At 34.1% G+C, this 21,775-nt stretch overlaps 2 protein-coding genes across 3 annotated transcripts; both read right to left on the reverse strand.

Annotated features, from left to right (window-relative positions):
* Positions 1–5,822: 5,822 nt before the first annotated feature.
* On the reverse strand, positions 5,823–7,394 carry LOC135137557 (succinate-semialdehyde dehydrogenase, mitochondrial-like). The gene has a single exon (XM_064067249.1). The coding sequence runs from the start codon at positions 7,289–7,291 to the stop codon at positions 5,837–5,839; it is 1,455 nt and encodes a 484-aa protein (XP_063923319.1). The 5' UTR covers positions 7,292–7,394; the 3' UTR covers positions 5,823–5,836.
* A 383-nt stretch (positions 7,395–7,777) lies between these two features.
* LOC135137558 (supervillin-like) lies at positions 7,778–10,330 on the reverse strand. 2 transcript variants are annotated; one of them, XM_064067251.1, is made up of 3 exons: positions 9,275–10,330; positions 8,083–8,324; positions 7,778–8,027 (listed from the first exon to the last, which is right to left on the reverse strand). In XM_064067251.1, the coding sequence occupies exons 1-3, from the start codon at positions 10,218–10,220 to the stop codon at positions 7,989–7,991; spliced, it is 1,227 nt and encodes a 408-aa protein (XP_063923321.1). In that variant the 5' UTR covers positions 10,221–10,330; the 3' UTR covers positions 7,778–7,988. The 2 variants fall into 2 exon arrangements, with proteins under 2 accessions (XP_063923321.1, XP_063923320.1); XM_064067250.1 differs by having other exon boundaries at positions 7,778–8,010; positions 9,275–10,328.
* Between the last annotated feature and the right edge of the window lie 11,445 nt (positions 10,331–21,775).

The raw sequence follows: 21,775 nt of genomic DNA on the forward strand, positions 1-21,775 counted from the left end.
TTTATTTAATAAGAATTATAATAATGATATTCAGAACATTTTGTCGATTGTAGCTTACTAGTTAATTGTTTTGTTCCTGTTTTGAGGAGTCGAACGTATTCAAATCAAACTAATTTCTACGTGACATTCTTCCGATGTATAAACATAAAAACTTTCAAGTCGTTTTTCTTATCGAGGATAATCTAAGGACGTACAGTCGTGGAGTCCATTGGTCAATTTGGTACTCGTTTCTCATAAGGCCGTAGCTAGGGGAGGCTAGCGGATGCTCCCCTAGCTATAGACAAGTTATAATTAACCAAATGTGAATTACAGCATCCAAAAACCAAATAAAATGTAGTGTTTTATTCAATAAACGGAAGTCAGATCAATAAAAAAGTCTGGACCGTCGCATTGTCATCCGGTTATTGCAATTCGTAGAAACCATGCTTTAGTTTCGTTTGTATTTCACCGTCACGTCTTCAGGTTGATAAGTGTCACGGGCCATAACTTATGGCTGTTTGTCTTAAATACAAGTACTCTATACGGGGTGTTCATTTTATCTGTTCACTTTATCTATTCACACCTGACAATTTTTGCATAGGCAACATATTATACACCCCAGAGACGACTTCGTGCAATTTATTTATTTTTTTAAATGATAAAGATGTCGATGCCAAATAATGACAAAATTTAAAAAATTAATTCATTTTATTTTAAAATGCTCCGCTACAAAAATGTAATGCGAAAAAAAAGGCATGCAGTCGTCACGTTTCCCACAGCGAGGGAAGTACTGTCTAAACTCTTTCGACCAATTTTTTAATTTGTCTCTGTTCATCTTCAGCAAAAAATTGTTGACGTCATCTCGAAAAAGTGCCAAGTTTAAAATTCGTTTGAAATTTGTATATTGTAACATGCTAACATGCTCTTCTATTTGCATACTGATAGAGTATCGATATTTTGAACGATCGGTATACCTACTAGTGATTGTAAAAAATATTAAATGGATACATATATTTACTCAAAAACATGACGAATGGAGCAAAAAGCATAAATACTTATTAAAAAATTATGGTTTGAAATGTGGCCATACTGGTGGCTTTCGTAACTAATTCTAAAGGTTGATTTACATGTTGACAGCACAATTTTTCTTTGTAAGACTATTTTGTCATGCTTTATCAATTTCGTTATTAGTCCGTTAATCACATACAAAATCAGTCTGTTTTCGACGCAAAAGTCAGATTTCCGTCGCCATTAACTAACGTCATAATTAAATTGATTAGTAACAATCTTATTTATTTTGATTCACAAATATAAAAAATTGGTCTAAAGAGTTTAGACAGTACTTCCCTCGCTGTCGGAAACTTGACGACTGCATGCCTATTGTGTTTTTTTTCTCATTACATTTTTGTAGTGGGAATTTAAAAAAAAATTGCGATGACGTCATCAACATTTTTGCAAGGACACGTATATCAGTTGGGGTTGGGATAGATGTAGTGTAATACTAAGAATAAAATTATTATATTCTCAAATTTTCGGGAAAATGAATTGGGTCGTTTGAATATTGATTTGTAATAATCAATAAAATAACGAAACAATTTACTCACGTATACCTACGTATCAGAGGCAACTAAAAATCGTGTATGTATAAACATTGTTAATTTAAGATGACAGGCGTAACAGCATACGTGAGAACCAAACACAGAAACTGTAAACAAAACGACAGTCGGTTTTATTGCTTCGACTTCCGCTTATTATATAAAACATTGGGTTTTATTTTAATTCTTGACGGTGAAATTCACAATTGGTTGATTATAAACATGTCTATTTCGCATTCGCGGAACCAAGTGACCGCATAAAACAAATGCAGATCTGTAACGTTAAAGTCGATGTAAATAAGCGTGCTACCCTTATGTTTCAACCGAGTTTTTCCTTTAACAAATTTTGTGTCTACCAAATTGGGTTGGTTGGGGTGTAATACTAATAATAAGTGTTGCCTTTAATTTAATCAATAAAATAAATTGACTTCATTAATTTTTTTGAACCACCTCTTAAGAAAATCTAAAAAATATGAATGGAATGATAAATCACAAGTACAAACTCATCATATTTTTTGCATTTTAGATAGGATTTATTCAGCAAAATTTAAGGGTGACGTCATCAATTTTTTTAGGAGGGATGAACAAATACATTTTGAACAAAAGTTTACCATGCTTATAATAACTTTAAAATATTCCCAAGATTTCAAAGCATTCGGTTTTGTAATTCCTGATTAAATCGATAAAATAAATTCACGCCTTCATTAATTTTTTTCAGTCACCCTGCATATGCAAATCCAAAAATATGAATGGAATGATAAATCACAAGTACAGACTCATCATATTTTGTACATTTTAGATGCGATTTATTCGGAAAACTTTTGAGCTGACGTCATCAGTTTTTTGTAGAAGATAACCAAATATATTTTGACTAAAAATTTATTATGCTCTTTATGACCTTAAAACATCTGCAAGATTTCAGAGCATTCGGTTTTGTAGTTCCTGATTAAATCAATAAAATATATTTACGCATTCATTAATTTTTTTGAGTCACCCTGTATATGCAAATCCAAAAAATATTAATGGAGTGATAGTTCACAAGTACAGACTCATCATATTTTGTACATTTTAGATATGATTTATTCCACAAACTTTTGAGCTGACGTCATCAAGTTTTTGGAGGGGATAAGCAAATATTTTTTGACTAAAGATTTATGATGCTCTTTATAGCCTTAAAACATCTGCAACATTTCAAAGCATTCTGGTTAGCAGATTAAAAATTAAATTTCAAAATGTTGTTTTATAATTTTGATTTTTTTTCCAAAAATCTGGACGTTTCGGGTGAAAAGTGGATTCAGAGTTGTAAACTACATGTGTAGGACTATGTTATTTTATACAATTGAAAACCCATTTACTATGTACAATTTTGAAGTGACGTCATCGCTTTAGTGGTGGGGATGATTCGACAAATTTTGGTTAGCGTTTTACCATCTACATGATATTCTTAATATAAGTACAAAATTTCACAACAATCGGTCGAGTACTTTCGGAGATTATCTGTCTAATAAAAATCCGTGACAACAGACGGACAGACGGACAGACGGACAGACGGACAGACGGACGGACAGACGGACAGACGGACAGATGGACAGACAGACGGAAATGGGAGACCTATTTCTTCGTCTTCTAGGGGTCATGAAAGATCGAGAAAACGTAAAAGTAGAGAGTCGGCCGACGGACTCGATTACAATACTTCCTTTGCTTACGCTCGGGAAGTAAAAATTGGTCTAAAGAGTTTAGACAGTACTTCCCTCGCTGTCGGAAACTTGACGACTGCATGCCTATTGTGTTTCTTTTTCTCATTACATTTTTGTAGTGGGAATTTAAAAAAAATTGCGATGACGTCATCAACATTTTTGCAAGGACACGTATATCAGTTGGGATAGATGTAATGTAATACTAAGAATAAAATTATTATATTCTCAAATTTTCGGGAAAATGAATTGGGTCGTTTTGAATATTGATTTGTAATAATCAATAAAATAACGAAACAATTTACTCACGTATACGTATCAGAGGCAACTGAAAATCGTGTATGTATAAACATTCTTAATTTAAGATGACAGGCGTAACAGCATACGTGAGAGTCAAACAGAGAAACTGTAAACAAAACGACCATCGGTTTTATTGCTTCGACTTCCGCTTATTATATAAAACATTGGGTTTTATTTTAATTCTTGACGGTGAAATTCACAATTGGTTGATTATAAACATGTCTATTTCACATTCGCGGAACCAAGTGAGGCATAAAACAAATGCAGGTCTGTAATGTTAAAGTCGATGTAAATAAGCGTGCTACCCTTATGTTTCAACCGAGTTTTTCCTTTAACAAATTTTGTGTCTACCAAATTGGGTTGGTTGGGGTGTAATACTAATAATAAGTGTTGCCTTTAATTTAATCAATAAAATAAATTGACTTCATTAATTTTTTTGAACCACCTCTTAAGAAAATCTAAAAAATATGAATGGAATGATAAATCACAAGTACAAACTCATCATATTTTTTGCATTTTAGATAGGATTTATTCAGCAAAATTTAAGGGTGACGTCATCAATTTTTTTAGGAGGGATGAACAAATACATTTTGAACAAAAGTTTACCATGCTTATAATAACTTTAAAATATTCCCAAGATTTCAAAGCATTCGGTTTTGTAATTCCTGATTAAATCGATAAAATAAATTCACGCCTTCATTAATTTTTTTGAGTCACCCTGCATATGCAAATCCAAAAATATGAATGGAATGATAAATCACAAGTACAGACTCATCATATTTTGTACATTTTAGATACGATTTATTCGGCAAACTTTTGAGCTGACGTCATCAGTTTTTTGTAGAAGATAACCAAATATATTTTGACTAAAAATTTATTATGCTCTGTATAACCTTAAAACATCTGCAAGATTTCAAAGCATTCGGTTTTGTAGTTCCTGATTAAATCAATAAAATAAATTTACGCATTCATTAATTTTTTTGAGTCACTCTGTATATGCAAATCCAAAAAATATGAATGGAATGATAAATCACAAGAAGAGACTCACCATATTTTGTACATTTTAGATAGGATTTATTCAGCAAAATTTTGTGGTGACGTCATAAATTTTTTAGGGGGGGACGACCAAATACGTTTTGATCAAAAATTTACCATGCTTATGATAATTTTAAAATATCTTCAAGATTTTGAAGCATTCGGTTTTGTAGTTCCTGAGTAAATCAGTAAAATAAATTTACGCTTTCATTTATTTTCTTGAATCACCCTGTATATGCAAATCCAAAAAATATGAATGGAGTGATAGATCACAAGTACAGACTCATCATATTTTGTACATTTTAGATATGATTTATTCCACAAACTTTTGAGCTGACGTCATCAAGTTTTTGGAGGGGATAAGCAAATATTTTTTGACTAAAGATTTATGATGCTCTTATGCGCTTAAAACATCTGCAACATTTCAAAGCATTCTGGTTAGCAGATTAAAAATTAAATTTCAAAATGTTGTTTTATAATTTTGATTTTTTTTCCAAAAATCTGGACGTTTCGGGTGAAAAGTCGATTCAGAGTTGTAAACTACATGTGTAGGACTATGTTATTTTATACAATTGAAAACCCATTTACTATGTACAATTTTGAAGTGACGTCATCGCATTAGTGGTGGGGATGATTAGACAAATTTTGGTTAGCGTTTTACCATCTACATGATATTCTTAATATAAGTACAAAATTTCACAACAATCGGTCGAGTATTTTCGGAGATTATCTGTCTAATAAAAATCCGGGACGGCAGACGGACAGACAGACGGACGGACAGACGGACAGACGGACAGACAGACGGAAATGGGAGACCTATTTCTTCGTCTTCTAGGGGTCATGAAAGATCGAGAAAACGTAAAAGTAGAGAGTCGGCCGACGGACTCGATTACAATACTTCCTTTGCTTACGCTCGGGAAGTAAAAACGTGATGAATAAAATATGAGAGTTGGTCATCTCTTATGTTATGCTAACGTTACACAGTTTTCTTATGTCAATTTATAAATGTAATAATTAAAAATGTATTGTTCATGTTTTTAGAATGCGTCTATGTCTATAGTATAGTGTAGTACCTATGTCAATCTACAAATCAGCCTTAACATCCATGGCAATCACAGTTCAAATGTCATATTATTATTTACTGGACAGGTTACATATTGACCATAATTACAAGTTCATTATACACAATATTCTCTACTGGAAATAAATCGTCGTTGAATTAAAAAGGAACATTTACAGACTTCCTATACAAATATATTTCATATACGTATAATCATCGATACCATAATGTGAACCCTCTCTTCCTATCCCTGATTCCTTTACCCCTCCAAAAGGAATTTCTGCCATAGATATAGCCCCCTCATTTACTCCGCACATCCCCACTTCCAACATTTTAGTCACTCTAAAAATCTGCGCAACATCTTCTGAAAATATATAGCCTGCTAAACCTGTGAGAGTATCATTGGCCATGCAAACGCTTTCTTCTTCGTCTTTAAACCGCAATAAATTGACCACAGGCCCAAATACCTCTTTCTTGTAAATCTGCATGTCTGGTGTCACATCAGCGAGAACTGTCGGTTGGTACAGTAGCGGCGTACCTGTACCGCCCGTTAGGACCCTGGCGCCTTTAGAAACAGCATCTTGAACTAAAGTTGACACTTTATCGTACTGGGCTTGATTGATTAAGGGTCCTATATTTGTAGCGCGGTCTTGTAGATCGCCGATTTTTAATTGAGAGACTTGTTCTAGAAGTTTTCCACAAAACTCGTCGTATTTGCTGCAGTGGATGAAAAAGCGGTTTGAAGCAACACAGGTTTGGCCACAACTTCGAAATTTCGAAGACATTGCTCCTTTAACTGCCTTGTCTACATCTGCAGAGGCGTATACTATAAAAGGTGCGTCTCCACCGAGTTCTAGTCCCAGTCGTTTAATGCCCGAAGAGCATTGTTTGTACAGAATCTTCCCAACATTGGTTGAGCCTGTAAAGGAAATTCCAGCCACCAAAGGACTCGTACACATCAAACTACCAACTTTCGGCGTATTTTCTCGACTGCTGGTCACCACATTGAACACCCCATCAGGAAATCCAGCTGCTTGTGTCATCTCAGCCAACGTCAACGCGGAAAAAGGCGTGTCTTCAGCAGGTTTCACTACACACGTGCAACCAGCAGCTAAGGCAGCAGACGCTTTCCTTGCCACCAAAGCGTATGGAAAATTCCACGGAGTGATTAACGCAACAACCCCAATGGGCTGCTTTTCCACAAAGATTTTCTTGTCGGGGACGGGACTAGATAAAATCTCACCGTGAATACGTCTCGCTTCGTTGGAAAAAAACTCGATGAAAGAGTTGCCGTACTGAATTTCTGCTTCTGATTCTTTGATAGGTTTGCCGCATTCTTGTAGAATAATTTGTGCCAGGCCTTCTTTATTGCAAGACAAGTAGTTGTACCAATTGCGGAGGTAAAAAGAGCGTTCTTGGCCTGTAGTATGTTTCCAGATTTGAAAGGCGTCTTGAGCTGCCTCTATGGCGTGTTGGGTGTCATCGACGTTCATATCTGGAACGCATCCGATGGGTTCAGAGGTTGCTGGGTTCATTACGGGGAAGGTTTTCTGGCTCAGAGCGTTCACCCACTGATTGTTGATGAAAGCTTTGTTATGGAAAGTGCGGAAGTGGTGATGAAATTTCATTGGTAGATAAATGTCAGTACTGATAGTGACAATTGTTATAATTTTTTTTAGGTTTTTGAAGTTGGAGATAAAAGTCAACACGTTTTTGCGGAAAATGTCTTCTGTAAGCTGAATTTGTAATACCGTAAGGACGAAATAAGCGTCAAATTTGTAAACTTATTTATCACTTACTTTTTTCAGACATGGAATACGAACAGAATGTCAGATCTTACTATTTTGTGCCACAATCAAGTGTTACCTTGACGTAAACATGTATGCAGAAATAATGTTCAAATTTATTCATCTATTATTTATTACTCCGTGTATTTAATCCCAACTTAACAAAATTTTAATATGATTCGAAGGAAAATAAAATTATTTCTCAATGTCATATTAGAAATTTATGAAGTATTATGGCCTTACAAACGTTAACAAATGAGTAGGTATTCCATTGTCCTCAGAAATGAATAGCATAATTTTGTAATTCTAGGAGAGGTAAAAACAAGCTCACAATCTTCCAATGCTTTATTAAATACATGTATGCAACAATCAAATTTCAAGTTAAAAGTGCAACTTCCGTAAGAAGCAAATATATATTGAGACTATATATTAAAGACAACCAGTATTTGAAATAAAAATAATTTAATAAAACCAAGAAGTCGCTAATGGAATTAAGCTTTCGCCACGTCCTCGTAAGAAATCATCTCAATTATGGGATTTACGCTCGGCAGCACACCATCCTAAAATATTGTACAACCTGATTTACGACTTGATACATCATTAAAAAATACGTCACAATATTTGAAACCAACCTTTTCTTGGAGTTGTGCGATGTCCTCTCTTTTCTTCCAGACAGGGAACAGATTTGTGAAATTATTAGGCTCGAAACCGGCAATTACTTTATGAATTCGAACAAGTTGCTTTATTCTTTTGCTCTTCTGTTTTGCATAGTTGATTGCAACTACGAAACATTCGCTTTTAAATTCGTCGTCTTCGTCACGTTCCCATCCGTACCAGACCCAGATTTCATCATTGTCGTCCAGAAGGAAGATTGCTGGAATTATTAATTGCTATTAATCATTTTTCTTTTGGGCTCGGTGAGTAGACTATGCATTATGGTTAATATAGTAGAACAAATTTTCTAAATGACATATTTATTAGAATAACAAAGAAAAAGAATTTTTGGACTATTATTAGATTGACTGAATCTGTTCTAAGTGATGAGCTTGCCGGTATTTGCTCATGGAAAGGTTAAACTATCTTTTGTTTAAACAAATAAAAAAGATGCAGATTTATTATCGAGGTTGTATGAACTTGGCCAAGTTAGTAATTTTGCGTTTTTGACGATTGCTCTACTTTACCGTCCATTTTATGTTTAGGTACTTTAATATTTTGACCGTCATCAAGTTGCAACGAATTGTTACACAAATACAAAGTTGATGTTCATAAATAATTTCTCTCGAAGTATTTGTGACTTTCCGCACAATTTTGGTACAAATAATCGAAAGGAGTGATGAAGTCCTAATATCCTCTGAAATTTTGAAAAAAATTCAACGAAACGTAAAACTGGTGAATTATTTGTCTATAGCAAAAGGAAATGGTTAAACTGTATTGGGCGTTAAAATTTTAGCAGTAATGTTGAGCTATATAGAGTGCTAGAAAAGGGTGAAAGAAGAAGATATTCCAGTTTTTGTCGGAAGCCTTAAATGATTTAATTACGAAAGTTAGTGTGGTAGGTATATTTCTCTTATTCTATGAGACCTTCATGTAATAAAATTTTACAACTCGCCTTAGAACCTTCATAAGAGACGTTTTTGAATGGGATAAGTGGTGACAAAAATGTGGAAAAACAGGCGACTTTAAGAAAATTGTTGCTAGCATCGCTGTTCCTAATTTAAGATTTTTTAATTTTCAAAAAAGCTAAACCATTCGTTGACGACTTTTTCAATGTAAGACACAATTCAAAAATGTAGAACGGTGCAAAATTCAGACGGAAAAATATACCTGGCTGTTCAGCAGTATACAGATGAGACTGAAGAAACGGAAAAGTTGTCAAATAACTACTCTTATGACTGCACTCAATTTCTGCAATTGAAAAATTTCCAATAATTTTATTAAAGTAAAATAACCTAGGTGTATAATCTATAACTTTCTCCACTGGATGAACAAAATAATCACTACTGTCGCCTTTAAATGCCTCTGTGAATTTCTCACTCTCAAATCCTTCATCAATCTCTGTGATGTTCTTCCCAAAAACTTTCTCTGTTGTTTTTTTGATAGAATTTTTATTGTGCGAACTCGACTTGCTCCCGTGCCAGATGATCGAAGCCTTTTCTTTGGAAAAGTGTAAAACAAATGAAGTTCTGCTGCGCAGACTTTCCTTCTTTAGTTCCACTTCGTACAAGTGTAATTCTTTATCCATTTCGCCTCTAAGAATATAGAGATGCGGATCATCACTTAAACTGTTTTGTTTCCCACTGTGTACAATTAAAGTACCAGAAAAAAGCTGAAGGAAAGCCGGTGGTTCAGACCACTGGACTATTCTTTCTACAGGGGGATTTTCTTTCTCTATGGACTCCGGTAAAGGTGAATATCCCTTCACCGCTCCTTCTCCTCTCCAATAAAAGTAAATATTGTTTTCTTGCTTACTTAAAACATCATCGGTGTTGAAACGAAAATTATCTGTGATGGATTTCCACTGGACGATGTAAGTTTCACAGCTGTAGAAGTTGTTCGATTCTTCTCCGATTTCTTCTAGATTTTGCTCGACGATTCGCCAACATTTCACCTGCACGGTTTTATGTTTCAGCTGAATTGAGGTGTTCTCGTTGTAGTAGGCATCACCGCGGCCAAAATGTATGCCGTCTACTACTAAATCCGGAATCAACAGAGACGTTTTAAGTAAATCTTCTACGTCGTACTCATCTATGGAAATATCTACGCCAGCCATTACTTTTGTTTGTTTTTACGGTTGTAACACTATGATTACGAAACCGGCAAACACGTCTCAATAGTCGATTTAAACAAACTAATTTTTTACTGATTAAAACATTGATATAAGTCCCACTTCTCCATCTACGCTGGGCTATGAACGATTTCAAGGTAACAGCGAGCTATAAAATTTTATCAATTGAAAAGCAATACATATTTGTGTTCGAAAATAGATTATGTATAGATGGTTGCCTATAATAATAACTTGCAACCTTGTGACAACAAATTTTGCGAACTTATTATTGTTACAGATAATAATGTTGTGGTAAAATTTACTATAATTCATAGTGTGAAGTGAAGTGACTTACAAGGGGTTTTGCAAGACTTCAGTCTGTCTTTGACTTTGGACCAAACTTAAATGAAAATATTATTACTACGGACGAACTGTTTTCTTTAGTGTTAGATACGTGAAACTTATTATTTATTCCAGGTGAATGTGATTTCATTTCAACACTAAAATCGGACGTTATTTCAGCGGCTTGTTCGACAATTGTATGTAATTATATGCACCTATGAAGGATGAGATGCAAAGTGGTGGTATAAAAAAATCTTCTTTTTCAACAAGATGATGCGCTGCCACATGTAAGCCAGAGCTATACTGGAATTCTTTGAGTAAAATTACGTCAATTTCTTGCCTTCGCCACCTCGATCTCCGGATTTTTCACCCATTGAACAACTCTGGGACATTATTATGGGGAGAAGATTGCCCCATTTACCGAATCCTCCACAGACTCTGGCGAACTTTCATCATGAGGTATACAGGTACCTTGGGATGCTACACCTTAGGAGGAAATCGATCATCTCATTAGAAGTATGCCCAGACGTACGTTGTACTGAGTGCGTAAAGCACCGTAGAGGTCCTACACAGAAAAAGTTTTAAAATTTAGTTTATTTATAATCTTGATACAATCAACGTGTTTTAAACAAAAATTGGTCTAAAGCCATTTAGACAGAATTTCCCTCGTCCTTAAAATACAGTCGAACAAATCTAGCTTTTTCGAGAAAAGATAAAATTTGATTTTGAGAATTTTATTTATTAACTTGTTTATGGTCAGGCTAATTTTGGTTACTGCTTTACTATTTACATCTATACGACATTTCTAACATACATTTAAATTTTAACAACAATTGTTCAGCAGTTTCGGAGATTATCTGTTTAATAAAATCGCCAACAGACCGCAGACGATAGACAGATGGAAATCGGAGATCCTATTTTGTCATTACTTTAATGATCCTGGAACGTTGAGAAACTTGAAATGAGTTATTTGCCAGATGGACCCTATTGCTATACTTCCCTAGCTTATAACCAAACTGATAAATCTTAAGTGTAGAAATATATTATTTTATAAACTTTAAATAGGATTTTTAAATTACGTTTTCAGATTTTTGGATGATTAGACAAATTTTAGTTAGCGTTATACCTATCTATTCGATACTCGTAAAATACACCTAAACTTCCTTGTCTCCGAGATAATAATAATCTGTCTAATAAAATCATCAATAGATGACAAACGGCAATATATACATGGAAACGGAAGATCTTTTTTCATTCATATTCGGGAAACCATGAGACGTCCAAAAACCCGAAATTGGTCGTTTGTCAAACAAAAGTAAAATAACTGTTTTAAAGTTGAAAGAGAAAACTTAGGACATTTGTCGTCGTTATCCGGATTATATAAATATTTAGTTAAAATTCAATAAAACGACGCACAGAAACAATTGGTCGACGCTAGTACTGCCTAACTTTGCTCATACAGATGGTAGGTTAAAATAAATTTGAATACCAAATTAGTACCACTAAACTAGCTTCTCAGTTCTTGTGTTGGAAAGTACTTTTCGTTCTACTTGTCCTGTTGTTAACCCTCTAATGAAAGTGGGCGAAACATTGAAACTCTTTTTAAAATCGACATGGTCCAAATCCGGAAAACTTCTTTCTATTATTATCACTGACCTTCAGAGCTTTCAATTCCGTTTACATACATTCGGTGAGGGCAAAAGTAGGAAAACATTAAACAAATCTATCTGCGTTTAAAACTAGTAATAAAAGCAAAATATCGCTAGTATCCTCTATAGGACTGTACATATACTGATGGCTAAAAGTAGGAAAACTTAAATATCGACAATTACAGTAAAACCTGTCCACGACGGACACCCATGGGGAATCTCAATTGGTCCGCTGTGGAGAAATATCCGCTGTCAAGAGGTTTCAAGACACGAACTAAAGAAAGCGCTACTCGTACATACAATGTAGGTACATGCATACATGCATTTTATTCAATATTTTATTGATTATTGCTACATGTATATTATTTCTTTGTTATTTCTTGCGTTTTAACAACGGCGAATTTTTCTGAGAGTCGCCGAATTCTTAATTTAAACTTCTCGGCAGTGTCGATATGTAATTTCAATTTTTTATTAAACATAAACGTTCAAGGAATAATGTTTTCTAAGTTCGTTCGCACTAACTTGATAAAAAAAAAACTACCCCATCTTTGCTATTTGGGAAAAACCCATATTTATTATGAGCAGTGTGGGGTTGAAGGGAGTTATGACCTGTTACCAAGAATCTGTTGGCCTAATCTTTAAATTTTATTGTACGGTCTAATCTCGGGAACGCCTTACCTGTTACCTGTCCGTCGTGAAGAGGTAATTTTACAAGAAAATAACTAAAAATGTTACTGTCCATGTCCGTTGTTGAGAGTGTCCGTTGTTTGGAGGATCCTTTACATTATATGACCTATTTTATACATTATTCAAACATACCACACCAAGATTTCAAAATATCTACAATTATCGATAGAAATGAAATCCATGTTGAATCTTAAAAAAATTTCAATTCTACCCTTAGTTATCTCTAATGTAGGTGTAGTCCCAAATAGTTTAGTTGAGAATTTAAAGTCTTTGCATTTGAATGATTCAATAATTATCAAAATTCAAAAAGCTGTTTTGTTAGGAACATGTCATATTGTTCGTAAGTTTCTTGAACAGTCTGATCATGTCAGTCAGATTAGATTAGCACCAGTAGATCAGAGTAGTGTAGGTCACTTTCGAAGTGATGCGCGGTTAAATGATCGGTAGTTACGCTAGACTTTTGGGGATGGGGTGAGATTAGAGAATAATAGCAGACTAATTTGTATGCTGTAATTCTAGAATCTCGAAAGTTGTTTTGTTAATCTAATCAATGCATATCATTACTTGGTCTTAGTACCCGTAATGATAGAAGTCTTGCCTGAATGCCGGTCATTTCTGGGTCAGTGGTGGGTCTTAATAATAATTCTTCTAGTGTGCAAGGAATTAATCTTAAATCTATTCAGTAAATGAGAATGATTATAACCTCTAGGAGGATACGTTCTATCTTCACAAAATGAGAGATACTTGGTAGATATATAGGATGCCACACAATCGCTCCGTACGGTACTCTAGCTGAGATTTAACTAACGAAAAGAACAATGTTTTGCGGGTCTGTATCTTAGTGAAGTCCTTTGTGTTTCTATAAATATATAAATCCATAGGTTTTATACGCTTTAGAAACAATATGGTTAATGTGTGGAACAAAGGTAAGTTTAGCATCAAACAGTATGCCAAGATCTGTTACAGAATCATGTCGTTTTAAATCGATATTATCTATAACGCACTGAAAATGAAGACGCGACTTTTTACGACAATACGATATTACCAAGCATTTCAGAATATTTAGAAAGAGACGATTTCTTTGACACCATTGAAAGATTTTATTGAGGTCATTTTGAAGGGCGATACAGTCTTTGATCGATGTTATTATTTTGTAAATCTTGAAATCATCTGCAAATAGTATACTATCGGTTGATACAATATTAGTGATGTCATTAACAAACAGCAAGAACAACAACGGGCCCAAGTTCGACCCCTGGGGCACTCCAGAAGTAAGACATATTTTTTTAGACGTATGACATTGATATCGGACACATTGGTCTCTGTTTAACAAGTACGATTTAAACAAATTGATGAGAGAATCAGTGAATCCAAATGCTTTTAACTAATGCAACAATATGTAGTGATCTATTTGCTCAAATGCCTTTTGAAAATCGAGATAAACTGCATCAACTTGTTTTCTTTCATCAATTGCCTCGGCTGTAAATTGTGTAAAACAAACCATTCCTAAATAAGCTTCCCCCTTCAAGTTAAAAACAATGGCGTGTACAGAACTTTAATATCTCTATCAGTTTCTAAGCGGCGAAGTTTTACCCGGACTTATATAATAAATAATAATATTGTTTTAATCACTGTGTGTACATAGTATATTATACACTAAATTCTGTTTTCAATGCATTACGATTTTGTCGGTTCTGTTGTATATTTATAAAAAGCATTAAACGGATTATTCTGTTATACTAAAATATATTTTGTGTTCATAAATGAACACACCACTTTGATTTTACACCCACAAGGAATTAATCATGTAGTTTCGCCCAACTTTCTTTCAGTTCACAACAGCCCATATAATTTATTCTCGAAATCAAAAGGAAGCAATCAGGAAGTAAGCCGTTATCGTGATTCACACGTAGATATAATTATCGGCGTTTATTTATAGTTCTGGATAATTTCACCCTAGAGCCACCCCATTTTTGATTTAGTGGTCACGTGTTTTTGCCGCCACACAACCGGTAAATGTACTGCCTAATAACTCTATATGCGGCAAGACAAATGCACAATAGCGTCACGTTATCTAAACGAGGGAGGAGAACGCCGAAACATTAGTCACAGCAATAACCCGAAGACGAAGACTGTTTGCTGTGTGTACGCTTCAGTTTAGTCGATTATCACCCTTGAAAATTTCCTTTTCTATACCAGTGCAGACAAGGGTGTGACGATGATGTTTTATTTCTTGTTTTTGTAGACCTGTGTGTGCCAGTGGCGGATGTATTTCGAGTTTTTAAGGAGTCTACCTGTAAAAGATGCTTATAAGAAATCCTATACATTTACAGCCTTTTTAAAATGTTTACAGAACTTACAGATATCATTCAGACGACATTTTAGAAGTAAAATGAAAGTTACTAAAACATTTTTAACCAAACACTTTTATGACGTTTTTCTGGTATTACACTATACTATACTATATATATGTACATGTCCTTGCCAAAAAGTTGATGAAGTCAATAGAAAATTTTGTTATGAAAAACTCACTTGAAACATAGCCTGGCATATTTCTTAACCTGCTCCTTACCAGTTCTACACAACTACATATATACAACAGTACAACATACGAGTATCTTTATTTTATCTTAAAGACGTTATCTTAAAAAAATAAAATTTGCAAATTAAATTTTATAATTTATTCTAATTCAGGGACTCTGGTCTACATACCTTTAGATCAAATTTTATTTCGTCTTGCCGCTTTTATTAATTAGTTGCTTGTTAATTTTTAGGAGACCGATCCCTATACACAGTACGCCACTGGTTATATGTGTGCTCCAGGGATGTATCTTTCCACGGAAAAATTGATTCGAGGGGAATATGGAGTTAGTGAGGGGTAGTTGTAGTTACGTACTAGTGGTCGAAGTCCAATTCCGTGTTGTCTCACCCTCTGGTTTTCATCATTTTCCGTTACCCGTGCAACATGAATCATTCGATTGATTTATTATCGGTTATTTTACGTCAGGTGGTGGCGTAATGTGATCTCACACTTCCAGTTTCGCACATACATGTATTGTTTGAATCTTATTGCCACAATATTATCGACGATTAATTAGATTTTCACCCCAAAATAAACGGGATTATTCGATTATTCCAGCATGAATCAATAATATCAGCACTGTGGGTGTAGCCGGAGGATATAAATATTATTTGTAAAAGCGCACCAAGTTTTGTTATTTAATTTCCCGTCGATAATGTACCAGGATAGACGAAGATTCGAACTTCCAACAACGTTGTTAGGAAAATACTGAAGTCTGTTCACCGTTAAGATCCTCCTCGATCCACAAATTTATCGTTAGTAAAATCCAACTTCATTAAACTGCCATGAAACTAATAACTAGAATTTTGTTGAACATGGAACCCTTCGGAAGTTATTAATGGATTGGTAGTGCAAAACTATTTTATTTTTTAAGCTATGCATAGATAACATTCAAGTTTAATTTTGTCATGCAACATTTCATGCTTGAAACTTTTATCTCTTATTAAAAATTGACAACGATTTTTTAAAAATGACAGTTAATGAATGTGTTTTGCGATACATGTTTAAAACAATGCGTAGAATTCAAGTTTTTAGATCAATAAGCTATTAGAGAATTACAGTCGCAATCATTAATACGAGTCTACTTGATGTTTTTGTTGTCGTATATGGATGTATTGTAACTTTCATCATTTGCTTAACAAGATAATCAAAAGTTTTAATCTAGGATTTTGATGATTTACATTTGTAACAAAACTTGAATAAGATTAGTCTAATTATATTGTTGCCAAAAAGTTTAAAAATCAATTGGAGTAAATGCTATCACGTTAGTTATATTCGTAAAATTGGATAAATTCCATCTTCTTACAGTTACAAATTGTATTGATAACATAGAAGATCAACATTTGACGCAAATCTTACCTTTTGTCACCATATCGAGAATTTAACTTTAGACCTCTCCAAAATGTTAGTTTTTCTTAGGCGTGCTTTGAAAATCTTTTATTATTAAAATGTAATTATGTAAAGCATCAATAAGAAATTGAACGTTTTTTTTATTGTTTCAAATCTAGAGGAATGTACCTTTACGAAAAAGCTGATTGTCAGATGATATTAGACCATGGAGGAAAGAATTATAATTCTTTCCTCCATGTATTAGATCAACACCATTTTCAATCCGGTTATTTCATTCTATACTGGATGCGGCGTTAAACATATGTAGTAGATATAAAAAATCAAGTAAGAAAAAATAGTGTGGTGGAGTAGGGATACGAAATTAAAGTAAGGAAAAGAACAATAGCAAAGATAACTGATATCAAGATCAGACGAAGATTGTTCGAAATATAAGAATTATAAAAAAGAGTCAAAACTTAGTACAGAAAGCCAAAATGGATGCATGGGAAAAACGTTGAAGCGAATTGAAATTGCAAGGAGGAGCAGGAAATAGAAAAAAGTATAGAAGGTTAGAGAAGTTAAAAAGTGGACAAACGCTGGATAAAAGGCAGAGGTAATATACTGAAGAAAAACGAGGAGATCAATTTAAGATGGATGGAAGATTTCTGCGAAATATTAGAAGAAGAGCAAGGAACAATAGATAGATAATAAGAGCGTAGCATAAAGTAGTGAGCTTAGTAGAGAAATAAAATGAAGAAATATAAAATCGGTGTACTGATGGTACAATGCTAAAATGTATGGAAAAGCGAGGAGAAACAGCACTAAGAGTGATATTGAATAATATGTGGTGCGACAAGAAAATTCCACAGGAAAGAGAGGTAACAATAACAATTATAATAGCGGGGTATAAAAAAAAAACATTAAGAAGGTTCACAAACTGACTTCAGGGAAGGTCGGAACATTCAGGAATGGATGGATATTTGTATTGAGACAAATTTGTGAGAAAACCATAAAAAAAGAGGGAAGATTTATGTAAGTGCAATCGACATTCAGAAAGCATTTGATTCGATGAGCAGAGAACAGATATGGAATATATTAGAGAAACGCAAAGTACCCGAAGAACTGAGGCGATAAGAAGTATATACGAAATGACAAGTAATATTATCAGAGAACAAAATTTCAACTCAGCGGAATTTATTACAAACAAGGAAGTTAGACAAGGAAGCATACTGGGTCCGTTATTATTTATTACCTAGTATGATATCAGAAGCTCTTAATTTAGTGACAGGACGAAAGGGGTAATTTTGGATGCAGGAAATTAAGGCCTATAATTGTTAAAGAACTCATGTATGCAGATGACTTAATTATTTGTGCTCCAATAAAAAACGCATTAGGAAAAATGTTGAGAAATGGAAACAAGAGTTGGGGAACTTTCTTAGCAAAGCAAGGATTCACAAAAAAACTGCAATAATGTAATCTTTAAGATCTCTGTTGCAATGTTTATAAAAATCTAAAATATTATTTATCTGTCCATGAAATATTATAACACAAATCTTAACATTGCGATTTTTTGTGATTACTTCAATTGCTAAAAAAATCAAAAAAATTGTAATAAAATGGCAACGTCGCATCGGTATTTCAAATATAAAGTCTGGTTATAACGGGCTATAAATCTTAAAACGAGCTCATTTAGAGTATGCAAAAATATAAAAATATACGCTATCCCGTTTGAAAAAATTGCTCGAAAGTTGTTTCGACATGAAGTATAAAGAAACATATCCAGCATTTTAGAAAAATTATAAAATCTGGTTTTGCGAATTATATTTTTTTATGAGAACCACTATAAGTTGAAATAAACATACGTGAACATGTAATGTTAAAATAAATGTAAAGAAGCGTGCTATGCGTTTGTTTCAAATGAGTTTTTACTCATTATAAAATTTTGTGATGACGTCATAACAAAAGGATACGTATATCAACTTGGATTGGTGCAGTGTAAATACTAAAATAACAGTATTGCATTCCCTAATTTTCGGCGAATGCCCTTCTTAATTTGATCAATAAAATAAAACTTGCGACGAAATTCCAGTGTGTGCTAAGTTTTGGGCCGACTAGTGTCGCTGATTTAAGAAACACGTCGCTCAGGCGCCAGCTCCCTCTCCGGGGAAGGGAACGCCGGGGTTGCTCTAAAGCCGGAGACACGGATATCAGGTGGTGAGCCCCTGCGAAAATAAGAAAATAAAATAAAACGGCAAGAGATATTTTACAATAAATAATCGGGTTTATTCCCTGCCACCAGCTACACGGCTAAAATAATAAATCTTATGGCTAAGTTTTAAATAACTACAAAGCAAGTTAAATTAGTAAAAAAAGAAGCCAATTAAACGCAGAATTAAATTTAATTTAACAAAATAACAGAAACAGAGCGACACTTTGAGAGACGTCTGTAAGAGTTAACGGAATTATTTTCGCGTGAAAACGTTTATTAATTGCCACACTTATAATCAAATGATGAAAAACACTATTTACAACAACAGCGTCCTTTATTGTTTTTTTTTTTTTAAAGAAAATATCGTACTTGCTCTGTTTCTGTTATTTTGTTAAATTAAATTTAATTCTGCGTTTAATTGTCTTCTTTTTTTTGCTAATTTGTATATCATGTGTCAATAGTGAATGATTCTTTAATAAATTAACGATCACTAGTTAAATTAATAATTTTTAAAGTGATTTTGCGAAATTTTTCAGTGTGGCCGTTTTTTTTGCCGGTCAGTGTATTAATGCAGTAAATACAGTGCAAAATTACAAGCATAGACTCATCATATATTGCACATTTTAGATAGGATTTATTCGGCAAAATTTTGAGACAATTTTTTTGGGGGTTAAACAGATATATTTTGACTAAAAATTTACCATGTTTACAATAACTTCAAAACGTCTGCAACATTTCAAAGCATTCGGTTCCTGATTTAATCAATAAAATAAATTGAATCTTTCATTTTTTTTTTGAGTCACCTGTGTAAACAAATCTAAAAATTATTAATGCAGTGATTAAGAAAACACTTATTGTGAAACAGAAATAAAATAACGTTTAACTTGTATCGAACTATTTATCTAACTGCCTATTCATTCATTTTACCGCTCAAATAATAATTACACTGCATATTTATCTGGAGTAAGTTTTGTATTGTCGGTGTACGATTAAATAACTATTCAAATTCCTTTATTCTACTAGCTAAATTTTACTGCCACAATTAATATAATTCAGGCAAAACAAGTTTAATACTACCCATATGAATTATCTGTCCAATGCAACCAACCGAATAGTGAGAAAACCACTTAAATAATTACTTCCTATTCTTTTTTATGTATATCACAAATAAAAAAATGTAGCAATTTTTCAAAGAAGCGAGATTTGTTGGACTATACTGCAATTAAAATGCAAAATTTAATTTCCGTCGAAATGGTTTTTTAACGTTTTATTAAAATTAAGTAACATACAAGTGAGGGTTTCCCCGAAACTATCGTCGGTTTTGCATCCGCGAAATGCGACGGCCGGCATGAGAATGACTATTAATATTTATTATTACATCACGACAATGAGCGAATAGGACGCGAATTAGCATAGTATGGATTTCACATGTGGGCATATGTACATACATTTGTCATTGATCTTAATTAAGCAGCTCTTGCCTTCGTACATGCCATTTTTGCTGGCCCCTAAAATTATGCCGCTGACGATCAATTTAATGTCTAAGGTTGTAAGCGAGCATTTAAAGTGAAAAGGAAGGTTTTATTGGGCATTTTTATAAATATGAAGCAGTTTTATTTCTTATGTTTTCTATGAAAGTCAGCTAGCTTATATTTCGATGTTAATCTAGGTTTCAGTCCCACTTTTGGACGTTTCCGATTTTCGACTGCAATATTTCATGCATTCGCTCTTGTCGCAGTCTAAAGTTTACTTGCCGCACTCCCTTCTCGCAAATATTTCATCGCGGACATTTCCTGGCGACCGAACGCGGTTCGGTGATGCGTTTTTGCGGCGAAACTCCAAGTATCTTCACAGTCTCTTTGTGCCCTTCTGTATACAGACTGCAGGTCTCTGTCTATTGAATTCTTAAATTGTCTGTCGCCTACGACGCGACGCGTCCATTAAGGTCCGTTGATTTAATTACGGTGGCAGATGTGTGTATGTGAGTGTGTGTGTGCAAAAGTCAAATGATGGATAAAGACATAAAAACGATAACAATTTAGGGTGAAGCAGCAGCGTGCTGCAGGATAATATAATTACGGCGAGGCACTCTGGGCATTATCTGTGTTTTATTCTGGTTGAACGTCATATAGAGGCAAAAGGTTACCTTAGCCGCCACCACATTACAGCTCTATGTGATGATACAAAAGCGCATAAATCAAATTGCAAAGTTCCGTCTTTATTAGCTTTCCCGGGCGAAATATCCATTAAATAATTAGGGGAAATACGTCATTGTGTTGGAACGTACGCTCGGCGGTAGCCGACAATGAATTAATCTAGAGCATTACATCGTGTTTGATGAAAACTGACAGTTTCTTACATCCATCCCAAGAATAAACGAACTAATGAAAACACGGCGACTAACGCCCAACTCGAACACAAAAGCGTAAAACATCTCAACCGACCCGTTTCGGATCCAACGGTTCTAATTTACATTTTACGAGTGCCGTGTGTAAACTGTCTTGCAATTTTCTTGATATTCCCTTTGTGTTTGTTCCAAACTTTCATGCGTTGCATTATTCGCTTAAATTTTACAGACGGTGTTAATTCTGAATGCGAAATTTACGGTGGACGGAAAGGCGAAATATTTACTCGCTCGAAACTCATTGTGGAGGTGCCTACTTAAGTTAATATAAACTTAGATCTGACGTTGGGTGCTTGTTAAACCCAGTTAAAAAGTACTAACGTTGCTTGAAATACAAAAATCTGAAAAGTTGTTTGCACG

The sequence above is a fragment of the Zophobas morio genome, unplaced genomic scaffold (genome assembly GCF_036711695.1).
Source record: "Zophobas morio isolate AGI-343-1 ecotype UQ-CSIRO unplaced genomic scaffold, CSIRO_AGI_Zmor_V1 ptg000029l, whole genome shotgun sequence".
Taxonomy (NCBI): Eukaryota; Metazoa; Arthropoda; class Insecta; order Coleoptera; family Tenebrionidae; genus Zophobas; species Zophobas morio.